Source organism: Ursus americanus, chromosome 14 (assembly GCF_024610735.1).
Source record: "Ursus americanus isolate L20-20 chromosome 14, mUrsAme1.1.p, whole genome shotgun sequence".
In the NCBI taxonomy this organism is placed as follows: domain Eukaryota; kingdom Metazoa; phylum Chordata; class Mammalia; order Carnivora; family Ursidae; genus Ursus; species Ursus americanus.
The window spans coordinates 56,196,098-56,216,381 of record NC_142140.1 but is presented as its reverse complement, the minus strand read 5'-3'; the positions used below and the strand labels follow the sequence as shown (position 1 = coordinate 56,216,381).

General features: G+C 45.2%; 2 protein-coding genes across 5 annotated transcripts in view; one reads left to right on the top strand and one right to left on the bottom strand.

Moving 5' to 3' along the window:
- SAFB2 (scaffold attachment factor B2) overlaps positions 1–1,888 on the bottom strand; it is a 31,758-nt gene extending 29,870 nt beyond the window's left edge. The window contains exons 1-2 of the mRNA XM_045776743.2: positions 1,629–1,888; positions 391–478 (exon numbers count right to left, since the gene is read on the bottom strand). Of these exons, the coding sequence (XP_045632699.2) occupies positions 391–478; positions 1,629–1,814 (274 nt within the window). The 5' untranslated portion in view covers positions 1,815–1,888. The remainder of the gene's footprint in view (positions 1–390; positions 479–1,628) is intronic.
- A 278-nt stretch (positions 1,889–2,166) lies between these two features.
- The window catches only part of SAFB (scaffold attachment factor B), a 37,234-nt gene continuing 19,116 nt past the window's right edge, over positions 2,167–20,284 (top strand). For 2 of the 4 annotated variants that reach the window (XM_087867367.1, XM_087867366.1), the window contains exons 1-4: positions 2,167–2,484; positions 5,441–5,525; positions 16,714–16,778; positions 16,861–17,067. In XM_087867367.1, the coding sequence (XP_087723493.1) occupies positions 2,296–2,484; positions 5,441–5,525; positions 16,714–16,778; positions 16,861–17,067 (546 nt within the window). In that variant the 5' untranslated portion in view covers positions 2,167–2,295. The remainder of the gene's footprint in view (positions 2,485–5,440; positions 5,526–16,713; positions 16,779–16,860; positions 17,068–20,284) is intronic. The other 2 variants (XM_045776745.2, XM_045776744.2) reach the window with 1 other exon arrangement.

Genomic DNA, 20,284 nt, shown 5'->3' with positions numbered 1-20,284 from the left:
TCTTAGATTGGTGTCATTTTCTTTGGTTTAAAACCTCGTTTTTCAACTTCCCAGGAAGGAAGCCACATAGTATATTTGGTTCTCAGAGCAGCTTTAAAAGCTTGCCTTATTCTGGTTCTTTTTGAATCCCAATAACAAAGAGCTGAGATATCTTTAACACACGTTTCAATTTTAATTTACCTAGCACTCGCACACCTCTCTACTCCTTCCAGCACTCCTGACGGAACTACTTGTAAGGCGGTGAAAGCCAAGCTTACTTGTTAGATGGGAACAATTAAGGCCAAAGACATTCTCCTGGCCCGGAGGACAGAAACGGTGTTAAAAAACTCGACTGGTAAGTAAGTTCTCTACACGCTCAGGCCTCCAGCAGCAATAAGTACAAGCGGATACCTTTAATACATCTCTTTGTTGTCCTCTTGCTTGTGGCTTCCAATGCGACACCAATTTCATCAGGATCCTGCCCTTCTTCCTTAACCGCCTATTAAGAAGAGATGAAACTTTACAACATTGTGGAGAGCTGCGGGGCACACACTGTTCTTTGTTAAGTAACAACTTCCAGCAAACAAAGTCAAACACTTCCTTGCAAAGAGCAACAACTCTGGTTCTGCTATCTGGGCTGCAAGCCCAAAAGGCACAGGATGAACCTAGCACAACTTGGTTCTCTCTGGACCCTAAGCACAAAAGACAAAGGGATGTGCGAGTTGGGTCTCCAGACTGCGGGTCAATGACCAGTTCCAAAATGGCCCTTCAACTAGAAATTGTGAACCCTCCACTTTAATAACAGTAACAACTGACAGAGACGCTGCACTAGGTGCACCATCTGTCAAGGGCTGAGTGGTGTTCCACAAGCCATGTTTGACCTCTGGGGAGAAAACCCACCAGACAGACTGGGTGGTGTGGGGAGGAGGGGGTTGCTCAGCACCTTCCTCGGGACTGGCACACGACTGGGCACTCAATGGTAAACTCAAGCTCTGCAACGAGCTTGCTCTGGTTGGGGAGACAACAATCCCTCCATACTCAATTTGGGTTGAGTGCGGCCATTGGGGCATAAACACAGAACGGTGCAGGACAGAAGCAGGGAGATGGAGCAACACTTTAGGAAGCACGTTGGGGAGACAGCTCAGGTAGAGCGAGAAAGACTACAAGGCACCGACTAGGAGAAGCCCTGGAAGAACAGAGATGGAGAGGAGGGCATGACAAGAGCAAAGGTCCCGGTGTAGAAACAAGCACAACCCCCTGTCCCGTAAGATCTTAAAAGGCTCTTCACTCATCCTTCCCCCAGGGGAGGAAACTGAGGCATAGCGAGAAGAAGGCACCTATCCAAGGTCACAGAACCGAGTCTCCAACTGGAGCCCGGAAGAAATGCAGCCGGCCGCCGGCGGCTAAAAGGACGCGCTTTCAGCACGCTTGAGGCGACCATCTGGAAAGAGGATCAAAGGGGAGGCACAGAGAGGGGCGGTGACGGGCCAAGGTCACACAGCCGGGCCCCCTGGTCCCCGCGGCTCGGGCCGGGGTCGGTCACAAGGGGGAATGGTGGAGGAGGACCCGCGTCCGGGAATCGCTGTGACAGGCCGGCGCGGGGGCGTGCCCTGGCCCCCTGCTCCACCCCGGGAAGTCGAGCTCCTCACCTTCTTGAGCCGTTCCATCAATACGCTCTTGTTGCCGCCCGTGTCGAGGTTCCGCTTCTTCAGCTCCGCCCGCAGGTCGATCACCCGCAGGTCGCTCAGCCGCCGCGTCCCGGCCTCCGAGACACCCGATCCGACAGCGGCCGTGCCAGAACCCGACTCGCCGGACCCTGCCAGGGGCTCCGCCATCCCAGGTCTCGCGTCCCCTCCACCCACTTCCCACACCGCCGGCGGCTGTAGCGGCTCTGAGCACAAAATGGCGCCGCCTAAGAGGAAAACGCACTCGCTTCCTCCCGCCCCGCTTTCCGGCCGCGCATGCGTGCCGCCCATGCCAGCTTTCTGAACAGCACGCGCGCTCGCGCGTCGACCAACCGCACGTTCCCCACCACAACGCGCAGGCGCTGTAACTGCAGCACGCATGTGTCACGGCCGTTCGCGGCGGGAGGCTGGCGAGACACAATGCGCCTGCGCATATCCCTCCGAGCGCTCACCACGCATGTGCACACGCGACCGGCAGCGTCGGCTCCGCGCCGGGTGCGCCTGCGTAGAAGTGAGGCGCGCCAGGGCGGCTGGAGCGGTTCCCTCGCAGGCGGCGCCATTTTGTGCTAGGTGCCCAGATAAAACCGGCCCGGTTCTGTGTGAAGTGGGCGGCGGAGCCAGGGTCCCTGGAATGGCGGAGACTCTTTCAGGCCTAGGCGATTCGGGTGCGGCGGGCGCAGCGGCTCTGAGCTCTGCCTCGTCGGAGACCGGGACGCGGCGGCTGAGCGATCTACGGGTGATCGATCTGCGGGCGGAGCTGAGGAAACGGAATCTGGACTCGAGCGGCAACAAGAGCGTTTTGATGGAGCGACTCAAGAAGGTGGAGCTGGGGCCCTGCGGGGGCGGGCAAAAGGTGGGAAGGGGGTCCTGGCGGACGCGACTGGGGTCCCTTGGCCTCGGGGTCCGCCCCCGGTCCCGTGTGGGGCCTGCGTCTGGCCTGGCGCTCTGGGCTTCTCCCGGCTCCTCCCAGGCCCTAGCGGGAACTCCCAGGCCAGCTGCGCCCGGGTGCGAACCTCAGTACCGCCCTTGGGAGAGGGGAACATCTGGGCGCGAACCGGTGAAGGCCCCGCGGCCTTGCGACGGCGGGCGGCGGGGCACCCAGGCCGAGGGCTCCTGTTTTCCGCACCAGCCACTGCACGAAGGGCCTTCCTCTTGGCGGCCCACCCCAGCCTCCAAAAATGACGGGAAACCCGGAAGCCCTCATTTCCTGGGCGAGGTGGGGGGACTCGGCCAAGGTCACACGGCCGCGGAGACGAGGCGTCGGCACTGGGACCCAGGCCGGCCGCTTGCCTGAGCCCGCGCTGGCCGCGGGTCTTCCTCTGGAGAGTCAGATGCTCCTTGGCCCGTTGGGGTCGACGCACTTTGAGGAGGGGGCTAGTTTACTGAGCAAACACGTCAAGAACACGTTCAGACGTTAAAAAAAGAAAAGCAGTTTGTGGGTTCGCCATCCTTTGGTCGGGGAAATAACACGGAAAGGAAAGTGCTGTTTGCGATAGCGAGCAGAAACCTAAGAGACGTTGGTAGGGAGAACGTGAAGACAGCTTCAGGACTTCGCCAGGAGGCACGCAGAATGGGGGCTCCCGTCCCTGTGTCTGGCCTCAGGCCTCTGCCGGCTCTCTGTGGCCTGAGCTTGGGCACGGAAGACGTTTAACGCGCTCTCAGCCTGTTTCTCCTGTAAAGAGAAGGAAAGAGCGTGCTTTCGTGTTAGGATTAAACGAGATTGCATGAAACGGGCTTGGCATGCTGCCTGGCACATGAAGATAACGATCGTTGTCACAATTCACTTTTCCTCTCTGCCACCATTTGTTACTTGCAAAACTAGGACTCTAATCCCTACCTTGAGGGGTTCTGAGGGATGGGTGTGAAAAGCGTAAGCAGTTAATTAAATGTTTGGGTCCTTCTGCTTCCTTTATTTCATATTCCTGTTGGCTTCTTTCCTTTTCTCCTGTTCACCTTTTCTCATCTTGGGACCTCTCCTGTGTAATCTCAGCCTCGCCACCCTCCAACCCCTGTAGACTGTGTGATTGTGACTCTTTCCACCCTCTGGCTCCCAAACAACTGAGGACCAGGGCATTAATTATTACTGATTACTATTAAGGGGAAGTAGGGATTGTTTCCCATTTTGTGAATGAGGAAGCTAGGGCTCGAAAATGGTGGGTTGATTAGTCCAGAGTCAGTTGGGCTTTTCTAATTTGAGCTTGTGTTTGTTTCACTATGGATACTAACTTCCCTTACTCAAGTTGGGGCAGGTAGTTCATCAACCAAGATGTTCTAGAAAAAATGCCAGAAGGTTGAGGGTTGCCACCAGGGTCTCCAGTCAACAAAGCCAAATTGGGACCTTCATCCTCTTTACTCGCAGACAGTCTGCAAGGCTGCAAAGCTTACAGGATGGCTTTGAACCTTCCTGTCAGATTGGTGGCGGAAACTGGTATGTGACTTCAAGGATCCTCCGTCACTATCATCTCTGAGCCATTTTTCATTCCTTCTGCGTTTTCATTTTCTTAGGGGTGTGGTCATAGGACATAAATATTATCAGCCTGTATGTTTGCTGTCTTATCCAAGTGAGTTTAGAATTATTGATCTTCTTTTTCTTTCTTACTTCTACTATCTAGTTAGAGTCCCTTTTCTTGTAATTTTTCCAGGAAGGGCAAATGAGGAAAAGGCGGAAGGAGCACAGAGAGTAGTTTTCTGAGCTCTATAAGGATGACTCATAGCCCATAGCGTCCCTAGGGATGATCCTGTAAACACTGCACCCAGAGGAGACATATCGAGGGGGAAAATGGTATACCTCCTGTCTGGGGCAGTTCTCTGTTCTTCTAGTGGTATTCCAGAATCCTCTTTTGCCAGGAAGAATGGGAGGGACTTTCTGGTTGTGCTTTCCTTGATCCCAGAGCAGAATTCCCAGTTCCTCCTCCTCACCATGGCTTTGGAGAGGAGAAAGAGATTTTCTTTGTTCCTGGTACAGATTAGATGTGGAGTTCCTAAGCCCCGTTGCAAATTCAGACTTCCACACTGAGAACTCCTGAAGATCTGAAATTTCTGAAACCGTTGACAAATAAAACATGCTATTCAAAGTGGGTTTATACAGCTTGTGCTCACAGGGTAGTACAGTAACGAGAGGAAGGGTTAACAGTAAAACCTAAAAGCAAAGCCCAGTATCCAAGGATATCACTGATGACATGCTCAGTAACCATTTGCTGGCGCCTCCTTGGTGCTACGTGCTGTGCTGAGTGTGGGTGCGGGCTGTTCAAGGGAATGACAAGCTCTTGGGTGGGAGGTAGGACTTGCCAAGAGATTATTATAATTCTGTACCCTTTCAGGTAGGTCCCTTCGTGGTTAAGAGCAAGACCTTTGGAGTCAGTCGTAGATGTGAGTGATCTGATGAGGTAGTACGGGTCACGTCCAGTCTCATGCCACACACGGTACGATCTCAGCCGAGGGAGTGTTCGTATTCTGTCCAGACAGTGCCAAGTGTAGGCATGGCATGGAGAGCGAGTCACAGAGGGTCGAACAACACATTGCTGGGTGAAGTCATAGGAGATGGAAGAGTGTGCTTTTTCCTTTTTGAGTTCTCTTGGGTCCAGGAATAGGATAAACTAGATTGTGGTGATGTTTGTACTAAGAAATAAGTTGATTCCAGAGCCTTTGTTCCAAGGTAGAGCAAGACAACAAATGGATGGGGGGAGGCCCTTTCCAGATCAGCAACCTGCAGTTTCTGTGAAAGTCTAGTCTTAGTGCTGCCTTTTTTGGTAAACTTTTTTTAACCTTCCCTTTAGGCAATTGAAGATGAAGGGGGTAATCCTGATGAAATTGAAATTACCTCTGAAGGAAACAAGAAGACATCAAAGAGATCTAGCAAAGGTATGAAGGATTTTATAAAAGCACTTCTGATAAAAACTTTTTTCACAATTATTTTCTCTGCTAATGAGCCTGTTTACTTGGCTGTGTTTGAGGTCTGTGAACTACCCTGTGAATCCAAAGGGCCTGGAATGAAGCTTTGCATTTCCTTTAAGACCCCTCTAGTGTATTTTGTTTTTCTGGTACTTAGGAATTCAGACAGGATGGAAGGGATATTTACATACTGGTTCATCAGGCCTCAGCACCCCTTGTTTATCCAGACTCTTAACCTTTTTTACATAGAGAGTATTTAGGACTGCTTGGGTCTCCTCTATTTCTCTGACTTGTGGAATGTATCTTTTCTTTTAAATACCAGCTGGCCAAAACAGAGTTGTAACTTTCACAGACATTGCTTTCAAAATTGCCTAGTGCATAAATGCCGCATTCCACATGGCATTAGTGCTCTTCAGCATCTGACCCAAATTTCCATTTCCCTCTTCTCCCCTTCAGCCTTTCTCTTCTACATCCTGGGCTTCAGTCAGGCCCCAAACATATGCTTCCCTCTCTTGGTCCTCTTTTGCCTAAGCTTATATTCTCTGCCTACCCCTCTCCCCATGTGTCTGCATTCAAGTCCTTGTTCATCAACAGATGACTTGTGATCCCACCAGTAGTAACTCCTCTCACCTTCAGCCCTCTGTATAGTGATGATCTGGTTCCGGAGACCTTGCTGTTTTGTTTTGTTTTGTGTTGGTCAGAGCATCCGCACAAGCAGGGGAGCAGCAGGCAGAGGGAGAAGCACACTCCTCACTGAGCAAGGAGCCCTGTGTGGGACTCAGTCCCAGGACCCTGGGGTCATGACCGTGGCCAAAGGCAGATCCTTAACCAACTGAGCCACCCAGGCGTTCCCCTTAGACCTTGCTGAAATGCTAATGTCACTCTGCCCCATGGTAAAGAGATTGTTGAGGGCAGAGACTCTATCATCTTCCTTGTCTTTCTACTTCTTTAGTATTTACTCAGTAATTTCATTCAGTAACATTCAACTACTGTTTTAAGAAAGAATCAGCTAAAACAGGGCATTTGAACTGTTCTAAAAGTTCTCTTGGTAATTGGTGGCTTTGTTGCTCAGGCCCCAAAACAATATGAAATATTCGTATTACCTGGCTAGTGGTGAAGAATTGGGTTTGAAGTATCTAGGAGGCAGGGACCAATGTCAGCCACACTGGGTGGCGTAAGCTCTTGGACAGCAGCAGTCAGGCAACCTCACTTTGGAATGAAGGCACTTCTGTGGTCCATAGTACATTGCACATTTTTGGCTTTGCCCGAGTAAATGTCTTTGCCAGGGTAAAGAGTGCTGGAAAATCACAGAAAGACAGTCATACTGGTGGAAAATAGAGCCTGTTGGACCTCCTTTTGTGTTTTGTTTTCTTTTTGATAAAAAAAGAAATACTTGTGTTAAATATTTTCTTCTTTTGTTTTGTTTTGTTTGTTTAAATACAGACAGGTATTAAGTAAAATGCAGAAGCTCCTTTTTTCCCCAGTGAGGAGGTAACTCATTGTTAGAAGGTTGGGCAAACTTTCCCAGACTTTTTTGTGCATTTGCGGTCTTTTAAAAATAAATATATAAAGGGGCGCCTGGGTGGCTCAGTTGGTTAAGTGTCTACCTTCGGCTCAGGTCATGATCCCAGGATGCTGGGATCGATCCCCTCATCTGGGAGCCTGCTTCTCCCGCTCCCCCTGCTTTTGTGCGTGCTCTCTCTTTCTTTCGCTCTTTCAAACGAGTAAATAAGATCTTTAAAAAAAATAAATATATAAAGATACGTATACAACTATACATGTATGTTTTTCTTTTCTTAAGGAAATAGGTCTTAGTTTACAAGATATTTTTTAGATTGCTTCTTTCACTTACCCCATTGAGGACATATTTCCATAGTCCCTGCAAGTATAAAAAGACCTATTCTTTTTATTTATTTTTTATTTTTATTTTTTTAAAGATTTTATTTATTTATTTGACAGAGATAGAGACAGCCAGTGAGAGAGGGAACACAGCAGGGGGAGTGGGAGAGGAGGAAGCAGGCTCATAGCAGAGGAGCCTGATGTGGGGCTCGATCCCGCAACGCCGGGATCACGCCCTGAGCCGAAGGCAGACGCTTTAACCGCTGTGCCACCCAGGCGCCCCAAGACCTATTCTTTTTAAACAGCTTAATTGTAACGTTTCTTATCAGTCTACCACAGTTTAGCTCATCAGTCTCCTTTGTTATTAAACTGTTGAGATTTTTTTCAGTTTTGACTTGGCATTTCCAGTTTTCAGTGCTGCCATGAACCAGAAATGTCTCTGTGTAAAAAAAATATATGTTTTTTGATAGCTTTTTAAAATATTTTATTTGAGGGACGCCTGGGTGGCGCAGTCGTTAAGCGTCTGCCTTCGGCTCAGGGCGTGATCCCAGCATTCTGGGATCTAGCCCCACATCAGGCTCCTCCGCTAGGAGCCTGCTTCTTTCTCTCCCACTCCCCCTGCTTGTGTTCCCTCTCTCGCTGGCTGTCTCTGTTAAATAAATAAATAAAATCTTTAAAAAAAAAAATAAAAAAAAATAAAATATTTTATTTGAGAGTGAGAGAGCACAAGTGGGGGAGGGGCAGAGGCAAATGGAGAAGCAGACTCCTAGCTGAGCAGGGAGCCCGATGTGGGACTCATCCGCATGACCTTGGATCATGACCTGAGTCCAAGGCAGACACTCAACTGACTGAGCCACCCAGGTGCCCTATTTTTGATAACTTAATTAGAAGTAGAATTGTGGGGTTGAGGATATGTGCATTTTATTTTGAAATAGCTACTGATGAGTAGCTCTTCCAACAGGCTGTACTGGCTAATATCTCCACCAACAACAGGGAGAAGGGTGCCTATTTAAATTCTCGCCGAACATTTGAGGATTATTTATCTTGTTATATGTTGTCTCTTACATAGGAGAAAACTATTGTATTTATCTGCATTTCTTCACAGGTTATGTTTTAATTTACATCTCTTCACAGGCTAAACCGCTTCTGGTAATTGGCCATCTGTATTTTCTGAACTTCCTTTAATGCCCTTTGCCCACTTTTCTGCTGAGTTTGTCTCACTGACTTTTGAGGACTTGCTCTCTAAAATGTCGCAATTGTTTTTTCCTAGTTTGCCATTTGACTTGTTTGTGATGTTTTGGTCATTCAAGTTTTAATCTGTAATACGGGCTGCACTGTCAACCTATTCTGTATGGTTTCTAGACTCTATGTTGTGTTTTTAAAGGTCCTCCTTGGGGTGCCTGGGTGTTAAGCACCTGCCTTTGGCTCGGGTCATGATCCTGGGGCCCTGGGATTGAGCCCTGCGTCGGGCTCCCTGCTCAGTGGGAAGCCTGCTTCTCCCTCTCCCCCTGTTTGTGTTCCCTCTCTCGCTGTCTCTTTCTCTCTCTCTCTCTCTCTCAAATAAATAAAATCTTTAAAAAATAATTTAAAAAAATAAATAGAAGGCCCTTCTTGGGGTGCTTGGATGGCTTAGTCAGCTAAGCATCCAACTCTTGATTTCAGCTCAGGTCATGATCTTGTGGGTGATCTTGGGATGGACAGGATGGAGCTTCTTGTCAGGTTTATTAGCACAGAGTCTGCTTGAGATTCTCTCCCTCCTCCTCTGCCCCTCCCTCCGCTCCTGCACATTTGCACACTCTTTCTCTAAATAGACAAAAATCTTTTTTAAAAAAAATGTTATTTTAAAAAAATAAAAAAAAAAAAGGTCCACCTTTGTTTTAAGATTATAAAAAGTAGGGGCTCCTGGGTGGCACAGCGGTTAAGCGTCTGCCTTCGGCTCAGGGCGTGATCCCGGCGATCTGGGATCGAGCCCCACATCAGGCTCTTCTGCTATGAGCCTGCTTCTTCCTCTCCCACTCCCCCTGCTTGTGTTCCCTCTCTCGCTGGCTGTCTCTATCTCTGTCGAATAAATAAATAAAATCTTTTTAAAAAAAAAAAGTATTCTATGTTGTAGAGTAACATTTATGGTTTTGTTTTTTAATTTGGATATTTAATTCATTTGGAATTTACTTTTGCATATGGTGTGAGGTAGGTAGGGATCAAAATATGGAACATTTCTGTCTGATTCTTTGTGCCCTTCCCCAGTCACACTCCTTTAAGCCCCCTAACATCACCCCCCAAAAAAAGTTTGTTGTGATTACTTTCATGATGGATTAGTTTTGCCTGTTAGAGAACTTCATGTAAAATGGAACCATGCAGTACAAACTCTTTTGTGTCTGGTTCTTTGCTTGGCATAATTTGTTCTATTCCTGAGCTTTACAGTACATTTTGACACTTGGTAGGGCAAGTATGTACATTCTACTGAATTACTTTCAACAACCTTGTTACATTTTAGCAAGAGTTTAATGGAAATAAGGTTCGTTCTTCTGACCTGTTTGGTGAACAAACTGAAAATGCTTTGAAATCTGCATACTGATTATTTTAATCACAATCCTGGAGTGTGTGTCAGGCAATTTCAGCACTTCGCCAGAGTAGTTTCATACCAGTAATCTGTTAAGCAGAATCTTTCAAAGTAATTACCAGAAAAGTAAACTTAACTGGAAAAGCAAAGTTGGTATGTTTGCTTTTTAGCTCTTACCTGATCCTGTGCTGCTGGCCTGTTTGTCTGTTTTGATACAGGTTTATATTAGGGAAAAGATGCAAGAATCGGAAAAGATTTTCATGTGTCCTTCATCCCACCTCCCTGGATGTTAGCGTTTTACTAAATTTTATCCTCCCCCACCTCCTTAGTATGTATGTATGTTTTGTTTCATTTCTGAGCTGCTTCAGAAGGAATGGCTGGCATGGGCCCCTTTGCCCCTCATACTACAGTATTGCCTGACAGCAAGGGTATTATTACAGAGCCCTCGTTGTCAAAATTGAGACATTAACATGGATACAGTTGCCTAAACTGAGATCTTCTTTAGATGTTACGTTCTTTATAGCTCAAAAGGAAAAATAATCCAGGGTCATGCATTGCATTCAGTTGTCATGTCTCTCTGGTTTCCTTTTATCTGGGGTAGTTTCCAAGACTTATATTGTATTCCTGTATTGCCAGTTTTGAAACGTACAGACCATTTGTTTTGAAGGCTGGTTTGTGAATTGGTGTTTGTTTATTTATTTATTTATTTATTTTCTCTCTCATTAGGTTCAAATTATATACTTTTGTCAGCAGTACCAGAAAAGTTACTCTTCCTGGATTCTCTCTTCCTCAGCATATCTTCTCGAGGCACATGCTGTCCATTTGAGTAACTGACTTAAAGTGCTGTTGGTCAGGTTTCTCCACTGGAAAGTTACTGTCTTACCCTTTGTAATTGTATCTGTGGGGAACATACTTTGAGACTTCTGTAAATATCTTGTTCATCCTCCACTAGTTTTAGCACCCACTGATTGTTATCCATTGGTGATTTTCTGTATTTATTATCCTATCTGCATTTATTTGTTGGCTTTCTACCACAAGGGATGGCTTGCTCTTCTTCCTTATTTATCGGTGTGAACTTAGAGATTCTTTCTTTGTTCAGTAAGTTATAAACCTTTGTGATTAATTTGATATTCAGATTGTTTCAGTGAGAGCCCTTCAAGCTGACTTGTGTGTCTTTTTGACATATCCATGTCACTCTTTGAGTGCTTTCTTGCTTTCTGGCAGAATAGGGTATTCCAGTCTCTTGTACTCTCCTGCTGCACCTTGGAAATCAGCCATTTCTTCTAGACACCCTTGTTTTTTGTGGAGAGTGGTACCTTGTAGGCCAGTGGTGGGTTTGTAAGGTCTATTGGACCGAATGTGCCTCATGAAATTAAATCCTGGTGAAGCAGTCAAATTAGCCAGTGACAGCTTCAGAAACGTGAAAAAATAAAGCTCTGGCTGAGATGGGCAGTGCACCAACTGAACTTGCTAGCTCATTAAAATTGTTTATTAATTGATTCTCTTGGACTTTGGAAGCGGCAGTGATACTTTTAGTCAAAGACTTAAGCAAGATGGATGTAAAAAAAAAAAAAAACTATGTTTAGTGTTCTTAAATGGCAAAATAAAAGTAGAAGGAAATACTTAAGACCTGTGACATGACTAACCTTGAGAAAGTTTTCCTAGATGTAATGATCTCATATTAGAAAGTTGTCTATTAGCCCCAAGCTGATCTAAAAAGAAAGCGTATAAGAATAACTAAAATTGTGAGAAATCAGTGATATAGAGTTGCTCTAATTTTAACAATAGGATATCAAAGAATGGGAATTTCGAAGATTTGTTCATCTTAAAGGTGGCATTGGGGTTGCCTGGCTGGCTCAGTCATTAGGGTGAGCAACTCTTCATCTCGGGGTGGTGAGTTCAAGCCCCACATTGGGTGTGGAGCCTACTTAAAATATATGTATATATATATTTTTAAAGATTTTATTTATTTATTCGACAGAGATAGAGACAGCCAGCGAGAGAGGGAACACAAGCAGGGGGAGTGGGAGAGGAAGAAGCAGGCTCATAGCGGAAGAGCCTGATGTGGGGCTCGATCCCATAACGCTGGGATCACGCCCTGAGCCGAAGGCAGACTCTTATCCTCTGTGCCACCCAGGCGCCCCAAAATATATGTATATTTTAAAGATTTTATTTATTTGACGGAGAGGGAACACAAGCAGGGGGAGTGGGAGAGGGAGAAAAGCAATCTTCCCCATGAGCAGGGAGCCCAATGTGGGGCTGTATTCCAGGACCCTGGGATCATGACCTGAGCCAAAGGCAGACACTTAAGGACAAAGCCACCCAGGCACCCCAAAAATATTTTTTTTTAAAGGTGGCTATAAGGATTTCTCAGATGATGATGCTGGAACAGTTGGCTGTCTATCCGATGGTGGGAAAAGGTCTGTTCTTTCCATGGCAAATAGAAATTCTGGCTAGGATAGTACTTTCATAGTCACTGTGGTGAGGGAGACCTGAAATGACACTAAAAGCAAGACAAAAAGGCAAATAAACTCAGCTGCGTAAAAGGTTTAATCCTCTCAGCAAAAGACATCATAAATAATTCAGATGCGACAGACTGAGAAAAAGTATCATAGAACATAAATATCCAGACCACGTTGAGCACTCTTACATATCAGTAAGGAAAACATGTAGTCCGGTTGGCGAAGTAGAGACTATGAATAAGCAGTTCACAGAGCAAAGAAAAAACAAACATGACCTGTATACAAAAAAAGATTCTCTTGCTAGTAATTGAAGGAAAGCATATAAAAATGAAATTATCATTTTTGTTTCTTACACTCGTAAAAACTTATACCGCTCCTGATATCCCGTATTAGCAAGGATGTGAGGAAATGGGCACTTACTGGACATGGTAGATTAATAAAGCCTCTCTGCCCTGGGGTCGCTAAACTAGTAACATTCACGGTATGAAGTAAAAGATGGAGGTGGATTAACATGTAGGATGTAGCGCAAGATGGGGCGCCCGGGTGGCTCAGTCGTTAAGTGTCTGCCTTTGGCTCAGGTCAATGATCCCAGACTGCTGGGATGGAGCCCCGCATCGGGCTCCTAGCTCAGGAGTCTGCTTCTCCCTCTCTCTGTCCCCCTGCTTGGGTTCCCTCTCTCGCTGTCTCTCTGTCAAATAAGTAAATAAAAATCTTTTAAAAAATGTGCAAGAAGATATTTATGAGCATGAGTCTTTTATTAGTGAAGTAAAATTGACAGTGAAATGAGTGGGACTCTTTGAGCATATAATTACATAAATGTATTTGTATAATCAAATACGTTTTAAAAGTAATGACCTGCCCACATGCATCAGGCCACTCGGGGTGCTGTGGGGGAATCCCGGCAGAGTTGAGAGGAGGCGGTCTCACCGGTGAGTTTGGACATGATGCCTGAGGCAGAAGCTCAGCAGAGGAAGAGGAGATGGAATCCCAGGCAGGGGAGCCAGGAACAGGTTAAGGGATGCCGGAGCAGGACAAGTAGAGCCATGCCTTATAGTTCGGAGGCTGCGAACCAGGATGACCTTTACTCTGGAGAAAGGATTTGAGGGGCACCTTTTCCCTTGGTACTAAAGACAGCACTCTGGTTTATTCCAGAGAGCTATATTTTTTATTCACATCAGTTGTGCATTGGTTTAAGCACATTTTTCCCTTCTTTTTATTTTTATTTTTATTTTATTTTTATTTTTTTAAAGATTTTATTTATTTATGTGACAGAGAGACAGCCAGCGAGAGAGGGAACACAGCAGGCGAGTGAGAGGAAGAAGCAGGCTCCCAGCGGAGGAGCCCCATGTGGGACTCGATCCCGGAACGCCGGGATCACGCCCTGAGCCGAAGGCAGACGCTTTAACGACTGCGCTACCCAGGCGCCCCTCCCTTCTTTTTAGAAAGTAGGGTGCCTTTTCCCAAATAGTGCTTCTTGATAAGCTTCCCAGCCAGGGTTATGCTTTCTATATATACTGAAGACTAAATGTTCCTTTTTTTTTTTTTCTCTTTTTTTTTAAGTAAGGGGTTGTTTTGTTTTGTTTTGTTTTTTAAGATTTTATTTATTTATTTGACAGAGATAGCGAGAGAGGGAACATAAGCATGGGTGAGCTGGAGAGGGAGAAGCCGGCTCCCTGCTGAGCTAGGAGCCCGACGTGGGGCTCTATCCCAGGACCCTACGCATATTCCCCTGGCGTTTCTGGTCCTTTCTTGAGAGAGTTCCTAGGCCCTACCCGCCACCCCCGCCCCTGCCCCCGCCCAGGGGTTTCTCTGCAGTGTGTCTGTGCTACTGCCCTGGAGCAAAGGTGGTTAGAAAGTGGCAAACTGCTTTTGCTTGTTGGAAACGTGCTGCGTCTCTTGTTAAAGGGAGAGAGAAATGAAGGGTTGCAAGTTTGTGGTGACCTACTTAGATATTTCCCAGTAACTAGGATAGAACTGGGTAAAAACCAGTGTATGTATTCTAGAATGATACCAGCTTTATCAAATATAAATCTGTGGAAATGCTGCTGGTGCAAGTTCCTGATATATTTACATAAGGACCATTGGGTTAAGTTCCAGACATTTTTTAAAGCTCAAGGCATGTTTTGTCATAGCTACTACAAATGGCAGTGGTGTTCCCAGCCAGCCGCTAGGGCTGTTTGCACATAATGTATTGAATTCTGTTAGTGTCATGATCTATGTTTTTAAATAATGTATTCCTGAAAAACTTTCCAGATTTCCGGAAGGATATTCCTGAATGAAATTAGAATATGGAAAAATCAGGGGTGCCTGGGTGGCTCAGTTGGTTAAGCGTCTGCCTTTGGCTCAGGTCATGATCCCAGAGTCCTGGGATCCAGTCCTGTATTGGGCTCCCTGCTTAGCAGGGAGCCTGCTTCTCCCTCTGCCCCTGCTTGTGCGTGCACGCGCGCTCTCTCTCTGTCAAATAAATAAATAAAATCTTTAAAAAAAGAAGAATATGGAAAAATCAGGTAACGTGTAATAAGGAAGTTCTTACCCCTGAGAGAGGTTTTTTTTTTTTTTTTTAAACTCAGTTATGGTATAAATAATTAGGTTTGGGTTTTTGTGCTCCCCCCCTTTTTTTTGCCCTGAATATTACACATTTCATACACTTACAAGCTTAATCCTTAGGTATAAGCAAGTTAATGTTTGCTTTCCTTACATTCCTTGAAAAAACACTTAACGGCCTTAAGAAATTCATCTTCATGTTGGGAGAAAGATCTTGAAGGAAGTGAGTTTTTTTGTTTTGTGACTAAGTCATAAAAGAAGTTGAGCACTGCCTTTGTGATAAGGAGCTGCAGCACCAAAGCCCATAACCTTGCTGTCCTGCACTGCTTCTGAGACATGCGCTCGTATTTCATACATGGGATTTTATTCTTCACAATGAAAAGAGTCAGTCAGTTTAAGTTTAGCAAACCTGTTGTCAGACCAAAAATTTCACTTTTCCCTTACATTTTTTATTATCATGGCTAATGGTTTCCATTTTCTCTTCAGCCTTGGCATTTCTATCATTTACATTTTTTATTTCTTTTTTTTTAATTTATTCTTATAATTTGTACAAAAAATAAAGGCAAATGGCCACATAAATGCTATTTAGATGAATGTGCCAGTGTGCCTGCCCGCTGTGAACTGTTGTCTTCAGAACAGATGGTGAACGTTCTAAAATAAATCTGTTCATAAGAAATAGTAAGAGGTTGAGTGAGGGAAGTTGAGGAGAAAGGATTTCCTCATTTTTCAAAGCATGGAGTCAAATCTGTCTAAAAACTAAAATGTGAGACAGAAAATGAGTCTAGCCTCCTGAACAAAAATACTCAACCTGAGAATAAATTCAGGTTAGAAAGTATCCCTTTTTTGCCTAGAACATTGGTAAGGGTAAGAAGTAAGAGGTGGTTTTAACAGAGATTCAGAAAGATGGGCATTTTAGTCTTGTTGATGCGACTGTATGAATTGGAACAACCTTCCTCTGCGGCATCTTGATAATATGTGGGTTCTTTGTTTTTAATAAAAGCCTTAAAAATATACCTACCCTTTGACTTAGGAATGCCATTTCTAGAAACAAGCTCTAAAATGGTGATTGCTTATGTACGAAAAGAATTGCCAGGATGTTCATCTTTATCAGCATTTTCTTGAATTTCCACGCATACGCATTAATTAGATTAATGGTGGTATCTCTGTATAATGCTGTTAAAGAATATGGAAATAAGTTCATAACATAGTGACAAGGTCACAGAATCATGATACAGTGTCATTTTTGTAAGTATAGCGCGTGCATATACGTAGAATGGAGGAGGATGTCTGTATGTCAGTATAACATGGGCGTTAACTCTAGGTGTTAAAATTATGAACGGCATTTCTTATTCCTTATTTATATTTTGTTTTGTGTCAATTTCTGTGGGAAAATATGCTCCATGTTTCTTAACTAAAAAACAGCACACTGTATGAAATACTCTTTTCCCCACGGCCACAGCTACTTGACAGGAAGGCCAGGCCTTAAAACAGGTCTCATCTGCCTTGACCTTACTAAGCACTCATTTCCAGCTCCTTATCCTTGCACAGCCACCTGATGAGAACAGAACCTCTTCTGCTTGATGGGAGCGGGCTGCCCTGTCCTGAAAGGCCTTACCCTTCCAGATTACCGTTCCTAAATGGGGAAGTGCCAGGGGTGTTGGTAACTGCTTCTGTGATGCTTAGGGTCTGTAAAAGTACTGCTTCTGGAAGATACAAGTCATTGATCTGGTGCTGTAAACTATTCTCTCTTCAGGGCGTAAACCAGAAGAAGAGGGTGTGGAAGACAACGGGCTGGAGGAAAACTCTGGGGATGGACAGGTATGTGCGGCCTTGTCAGTGAATCAACTTGGTGGATCGACCTACGACAGTCATGTGATGGTTGTGTTTTGTTTTGTCTCAGGAGGATGTTGAAACTAGTTTGGAGAACTTGCAAGACATTGACATGATGGATATCAGTGTATTGGATGAAGCAGAAATCGATAATGGAAGTGTCGCAGACTGTGTAGAAGACGACGATGCGGATAACCTCCCAGAGTCCCTGTCCGATAGTAGAGAGCTAGTCGAGGGAGAAATGAAAGAGCTTCCTGAACAGCTTCAAGAACATGCTGTAGGTAACTCGGCAGCGTCTCTCTCTAGGATGCCCCGTGACTGTGTCAGTTCCTCAAATGTCGTGAGAGATGATAAGGTTTATATTTGGATTTGAGCTTTTTTAATGCTAGTTCAGGGGGATTGTGCTTAATTTGTTCATATGTAAGATCCAGACAATTCTGAAAACACACTCTGTTGAGAAGTGTCTCGGTGAGATCTAGGAGTATTTGCTGTCTGTTTGCATAATGCATCATAAAACATTTCAGGGGCGTTCTCCGAGACCTTCCTATTACAGGAGCTTGGTCTGTGGTAGTATGGTTCGCATGCCTTGAAAATACCAAAATAGAGGTTGAAAGTTGACCTTTTCCTGATAAAGAACTGATCTGTGCCTTCTTCCTAGTCATCCTTTCATAAAATAAGCTTTGACGTGGTCTTTAAAGCTTTAGTTTTTTTTCATTTTAGAAACATCTACTTATACTACAAATATAACGGGTACTATTTATTGAATTCTGTTTGCCAGGCATGAGGCAGATGTCCTTCAATACTTTAAACAGGACATATGTAGATGATATTTTGCCAGCTTCCTTCTTGAGGAAGTCAGGGGATAAAGAGGTAAAGAAGTATCTCCAGGCAGCACACAGCTCAGAAGAGAATAAGAATTAAGACCAGGGGGCGCCTGGGTGGCGCAGCGGTTAAGCGTCTGCCTTCGGCTCAGGGCGTGATCCCGGCGTTACGGGATCGAGCCCCACATCAGGCTTCTCCGCTATGAGCCTGCTTCTTCCTCTCCCACTCCCCCTGCTTGTGTTCCCTCTCTCGCTGGCTGTCTCTCTCTGTCAAATAAATAAATAAAATCTTTAAAAAAAAAAAAAAAAGAATTAAGACCGGGCTAATTCCAGAGTCTGTGTGCTTAGCTCATACATCGTGTTGACTTGGTGCGAATAATTTGTTAGATTACTTTATTTCTGTGAGGATGAGTGTTTGTCGGGTAGACCAAGAAGGCAGTGAAAATTAGAAGATGCCTAACAAGGCATCTCGGTAGAAATCCTTACGTGTTGGTTCCTGGGAGGTACCTTGTTTCTTAGTGGCTCTCAGATCTCTTGCAGTGAGTGTCCCAAGTCGCCCCCAGGGAAGGAAATCCTGTTCTCTGCTAGTGGATCCGCTTCTCCCTTTCCTTAGAATATTTTTGCATTTCCTCTTCGAACTGATTCTGAGTATCCTTAAAGGTAGCGGACGGTCATCTTTGAATGGAGAGTTTGATTTTGAGAATTGACTGCCATTTTGATACGAGTAGGGTGTGTAATTTTATTTTTTGGTGTAAGTTTCATTTGTGGACTTCTACAAAGTACCCAAAACTCTAGAGCAGTGACGCGAAGTACGTATCCTTCCTTATTAGCTGCTCTTTCTGAAAGCAGTTTTTTCCCCTCTGATTAGAAAATAATACCTTGAGTCATAAAAGCCTGGAAACATCCTACATGTCTGCTAGTGGTAGTTAAATTATAATTAGGGAAGCAGGGTAGGTTAAGAATTAAGACCATTCACTAGAAATCTGACACTCAATTTGCTATGTGACCTTGGGCAAGTTATTTAACCTCTCTGGACGTCACTTGTAAAAATAATAGGTTTTGGGAGGATTGAATAGATGAACATTTATTACTAGCTTAGATCCAAAGTCATCAAACTGGCCAACGAGCTGTTGGAACATAGCCGTACCTGTTTGTGGCAGTCACCCGTGGCGGCTGATATCTCAAACAGTAGAGTAGTCATGACAGAGACCATCTGGCCTGCAAAGTCTCAAATATTCACTGTGTGGCCCTTGACAGGAAAAGTTTGCTGACCCTGGTTTAAAACTGCCTGGCATATAGCAACACCATAGGGCTGTTGTTGCCGTAAAACTGTATTACTGCTTCCAGTAACGCAGTTATTACTGTTACATAACCATGTAAATGAAATAAGTAGGTTCATATGAATTAAAACAGTCTTCAAGAGGAAGTGGAAATATGGCAGGGGATGGAATATGCTGCCATTCATGTGGACAGAAGAAGGAGGGGTGGTCTCATATGCGTGTGTGCTGCACTCCTGTGAAACACTGTCCGAAGACGATCGCATCGGGAGAAGGAAGGAGTGGTGCAAGGGTGCTTCCTAGTCAGATAAACGTAATAGCCATACATGTTGTTGATAAAATATTTGAAAAATCATCCCCCCTCCCTAAAATATAACAACCTTGGTGCTTTACAATAAGCAGTTCAAATTATTTTGGTTCTCACAACAACAGTAGTATAAACCTCCCTTATGTGTTTGGGGAACCCCTACCTTATTGGGCAGAGCCCACCTCTTAGAATAGAAGGTCAACATACCAGTCATTTTTCCCCAGCAGAGGGGCCTCTGTGGGCCACCTGCCTTGGCAGTCCTATGTTTCTTTTCTTTTTTTTTTTTTTTTTTTAAAGATTGTATTTATTTATTTGACAGAGATAGAGACAGCCAGCGAGAGAGGGAACACAAGCAGGGGGAGTGGGAGAGGAAGAAGCAGGCTCCCAGCGGAGGAGCCCGATGTGGGACTCGATCCCGGAACGCCGGGATCACGCCCTGAGCCGAAGGCAGGCGCTTAACCGCTGTGCCACCCAGGCGCCCCCAGTCCTATGTTTCTATCCCCGCACTCCAGTTTGGAAATTGGTGAGGCTAGGAGGCGGGTACTCAGACATGTCATTTTGGTCTGGGGTAGAGTCACTTTGGGGCAGCAGGCTCAGTAGCAGTAGCATTCCGGCTTGGAGAAGTGGTGGCCCCAGAAATCCGAGAAACCATTCTGCAGTCTGATTCTGGACATTGTTCACAGAAGAGCAGCCCCCAAACCTGGCGTTCCAGTTAACTTCGGAGAGTGTGTGTACTAATTTTAATCTCTTTTCTGCTTAACTTAAACTTTCTGGGGACGCCTGTATGGGTCAGTCAGTTAGGCATCTGCTTTCAGCTCGGGTCATGATCCCAGGGTCCTGGGATCGAGTCCGGCACTGGACCCTTGCTCAGTGGGGAGCCTGCTTCTCCCTCTGCCTGCTGTTCCCCCTGCTTGTGCTCTCTCTCAATATCTCTCTTTCTCTCTGATAAGTAAATAAAATCTTTAAAAACAAAAACAAAACTTAAATTTTCTGTTTTTCTTTTTCTTCATTTAGCTTGTATCTTAAAATCCTCAGTGGTACCGTAGTGGGTTTCCCAGTGTATTTGCAGGTATTATATACATTTATAAC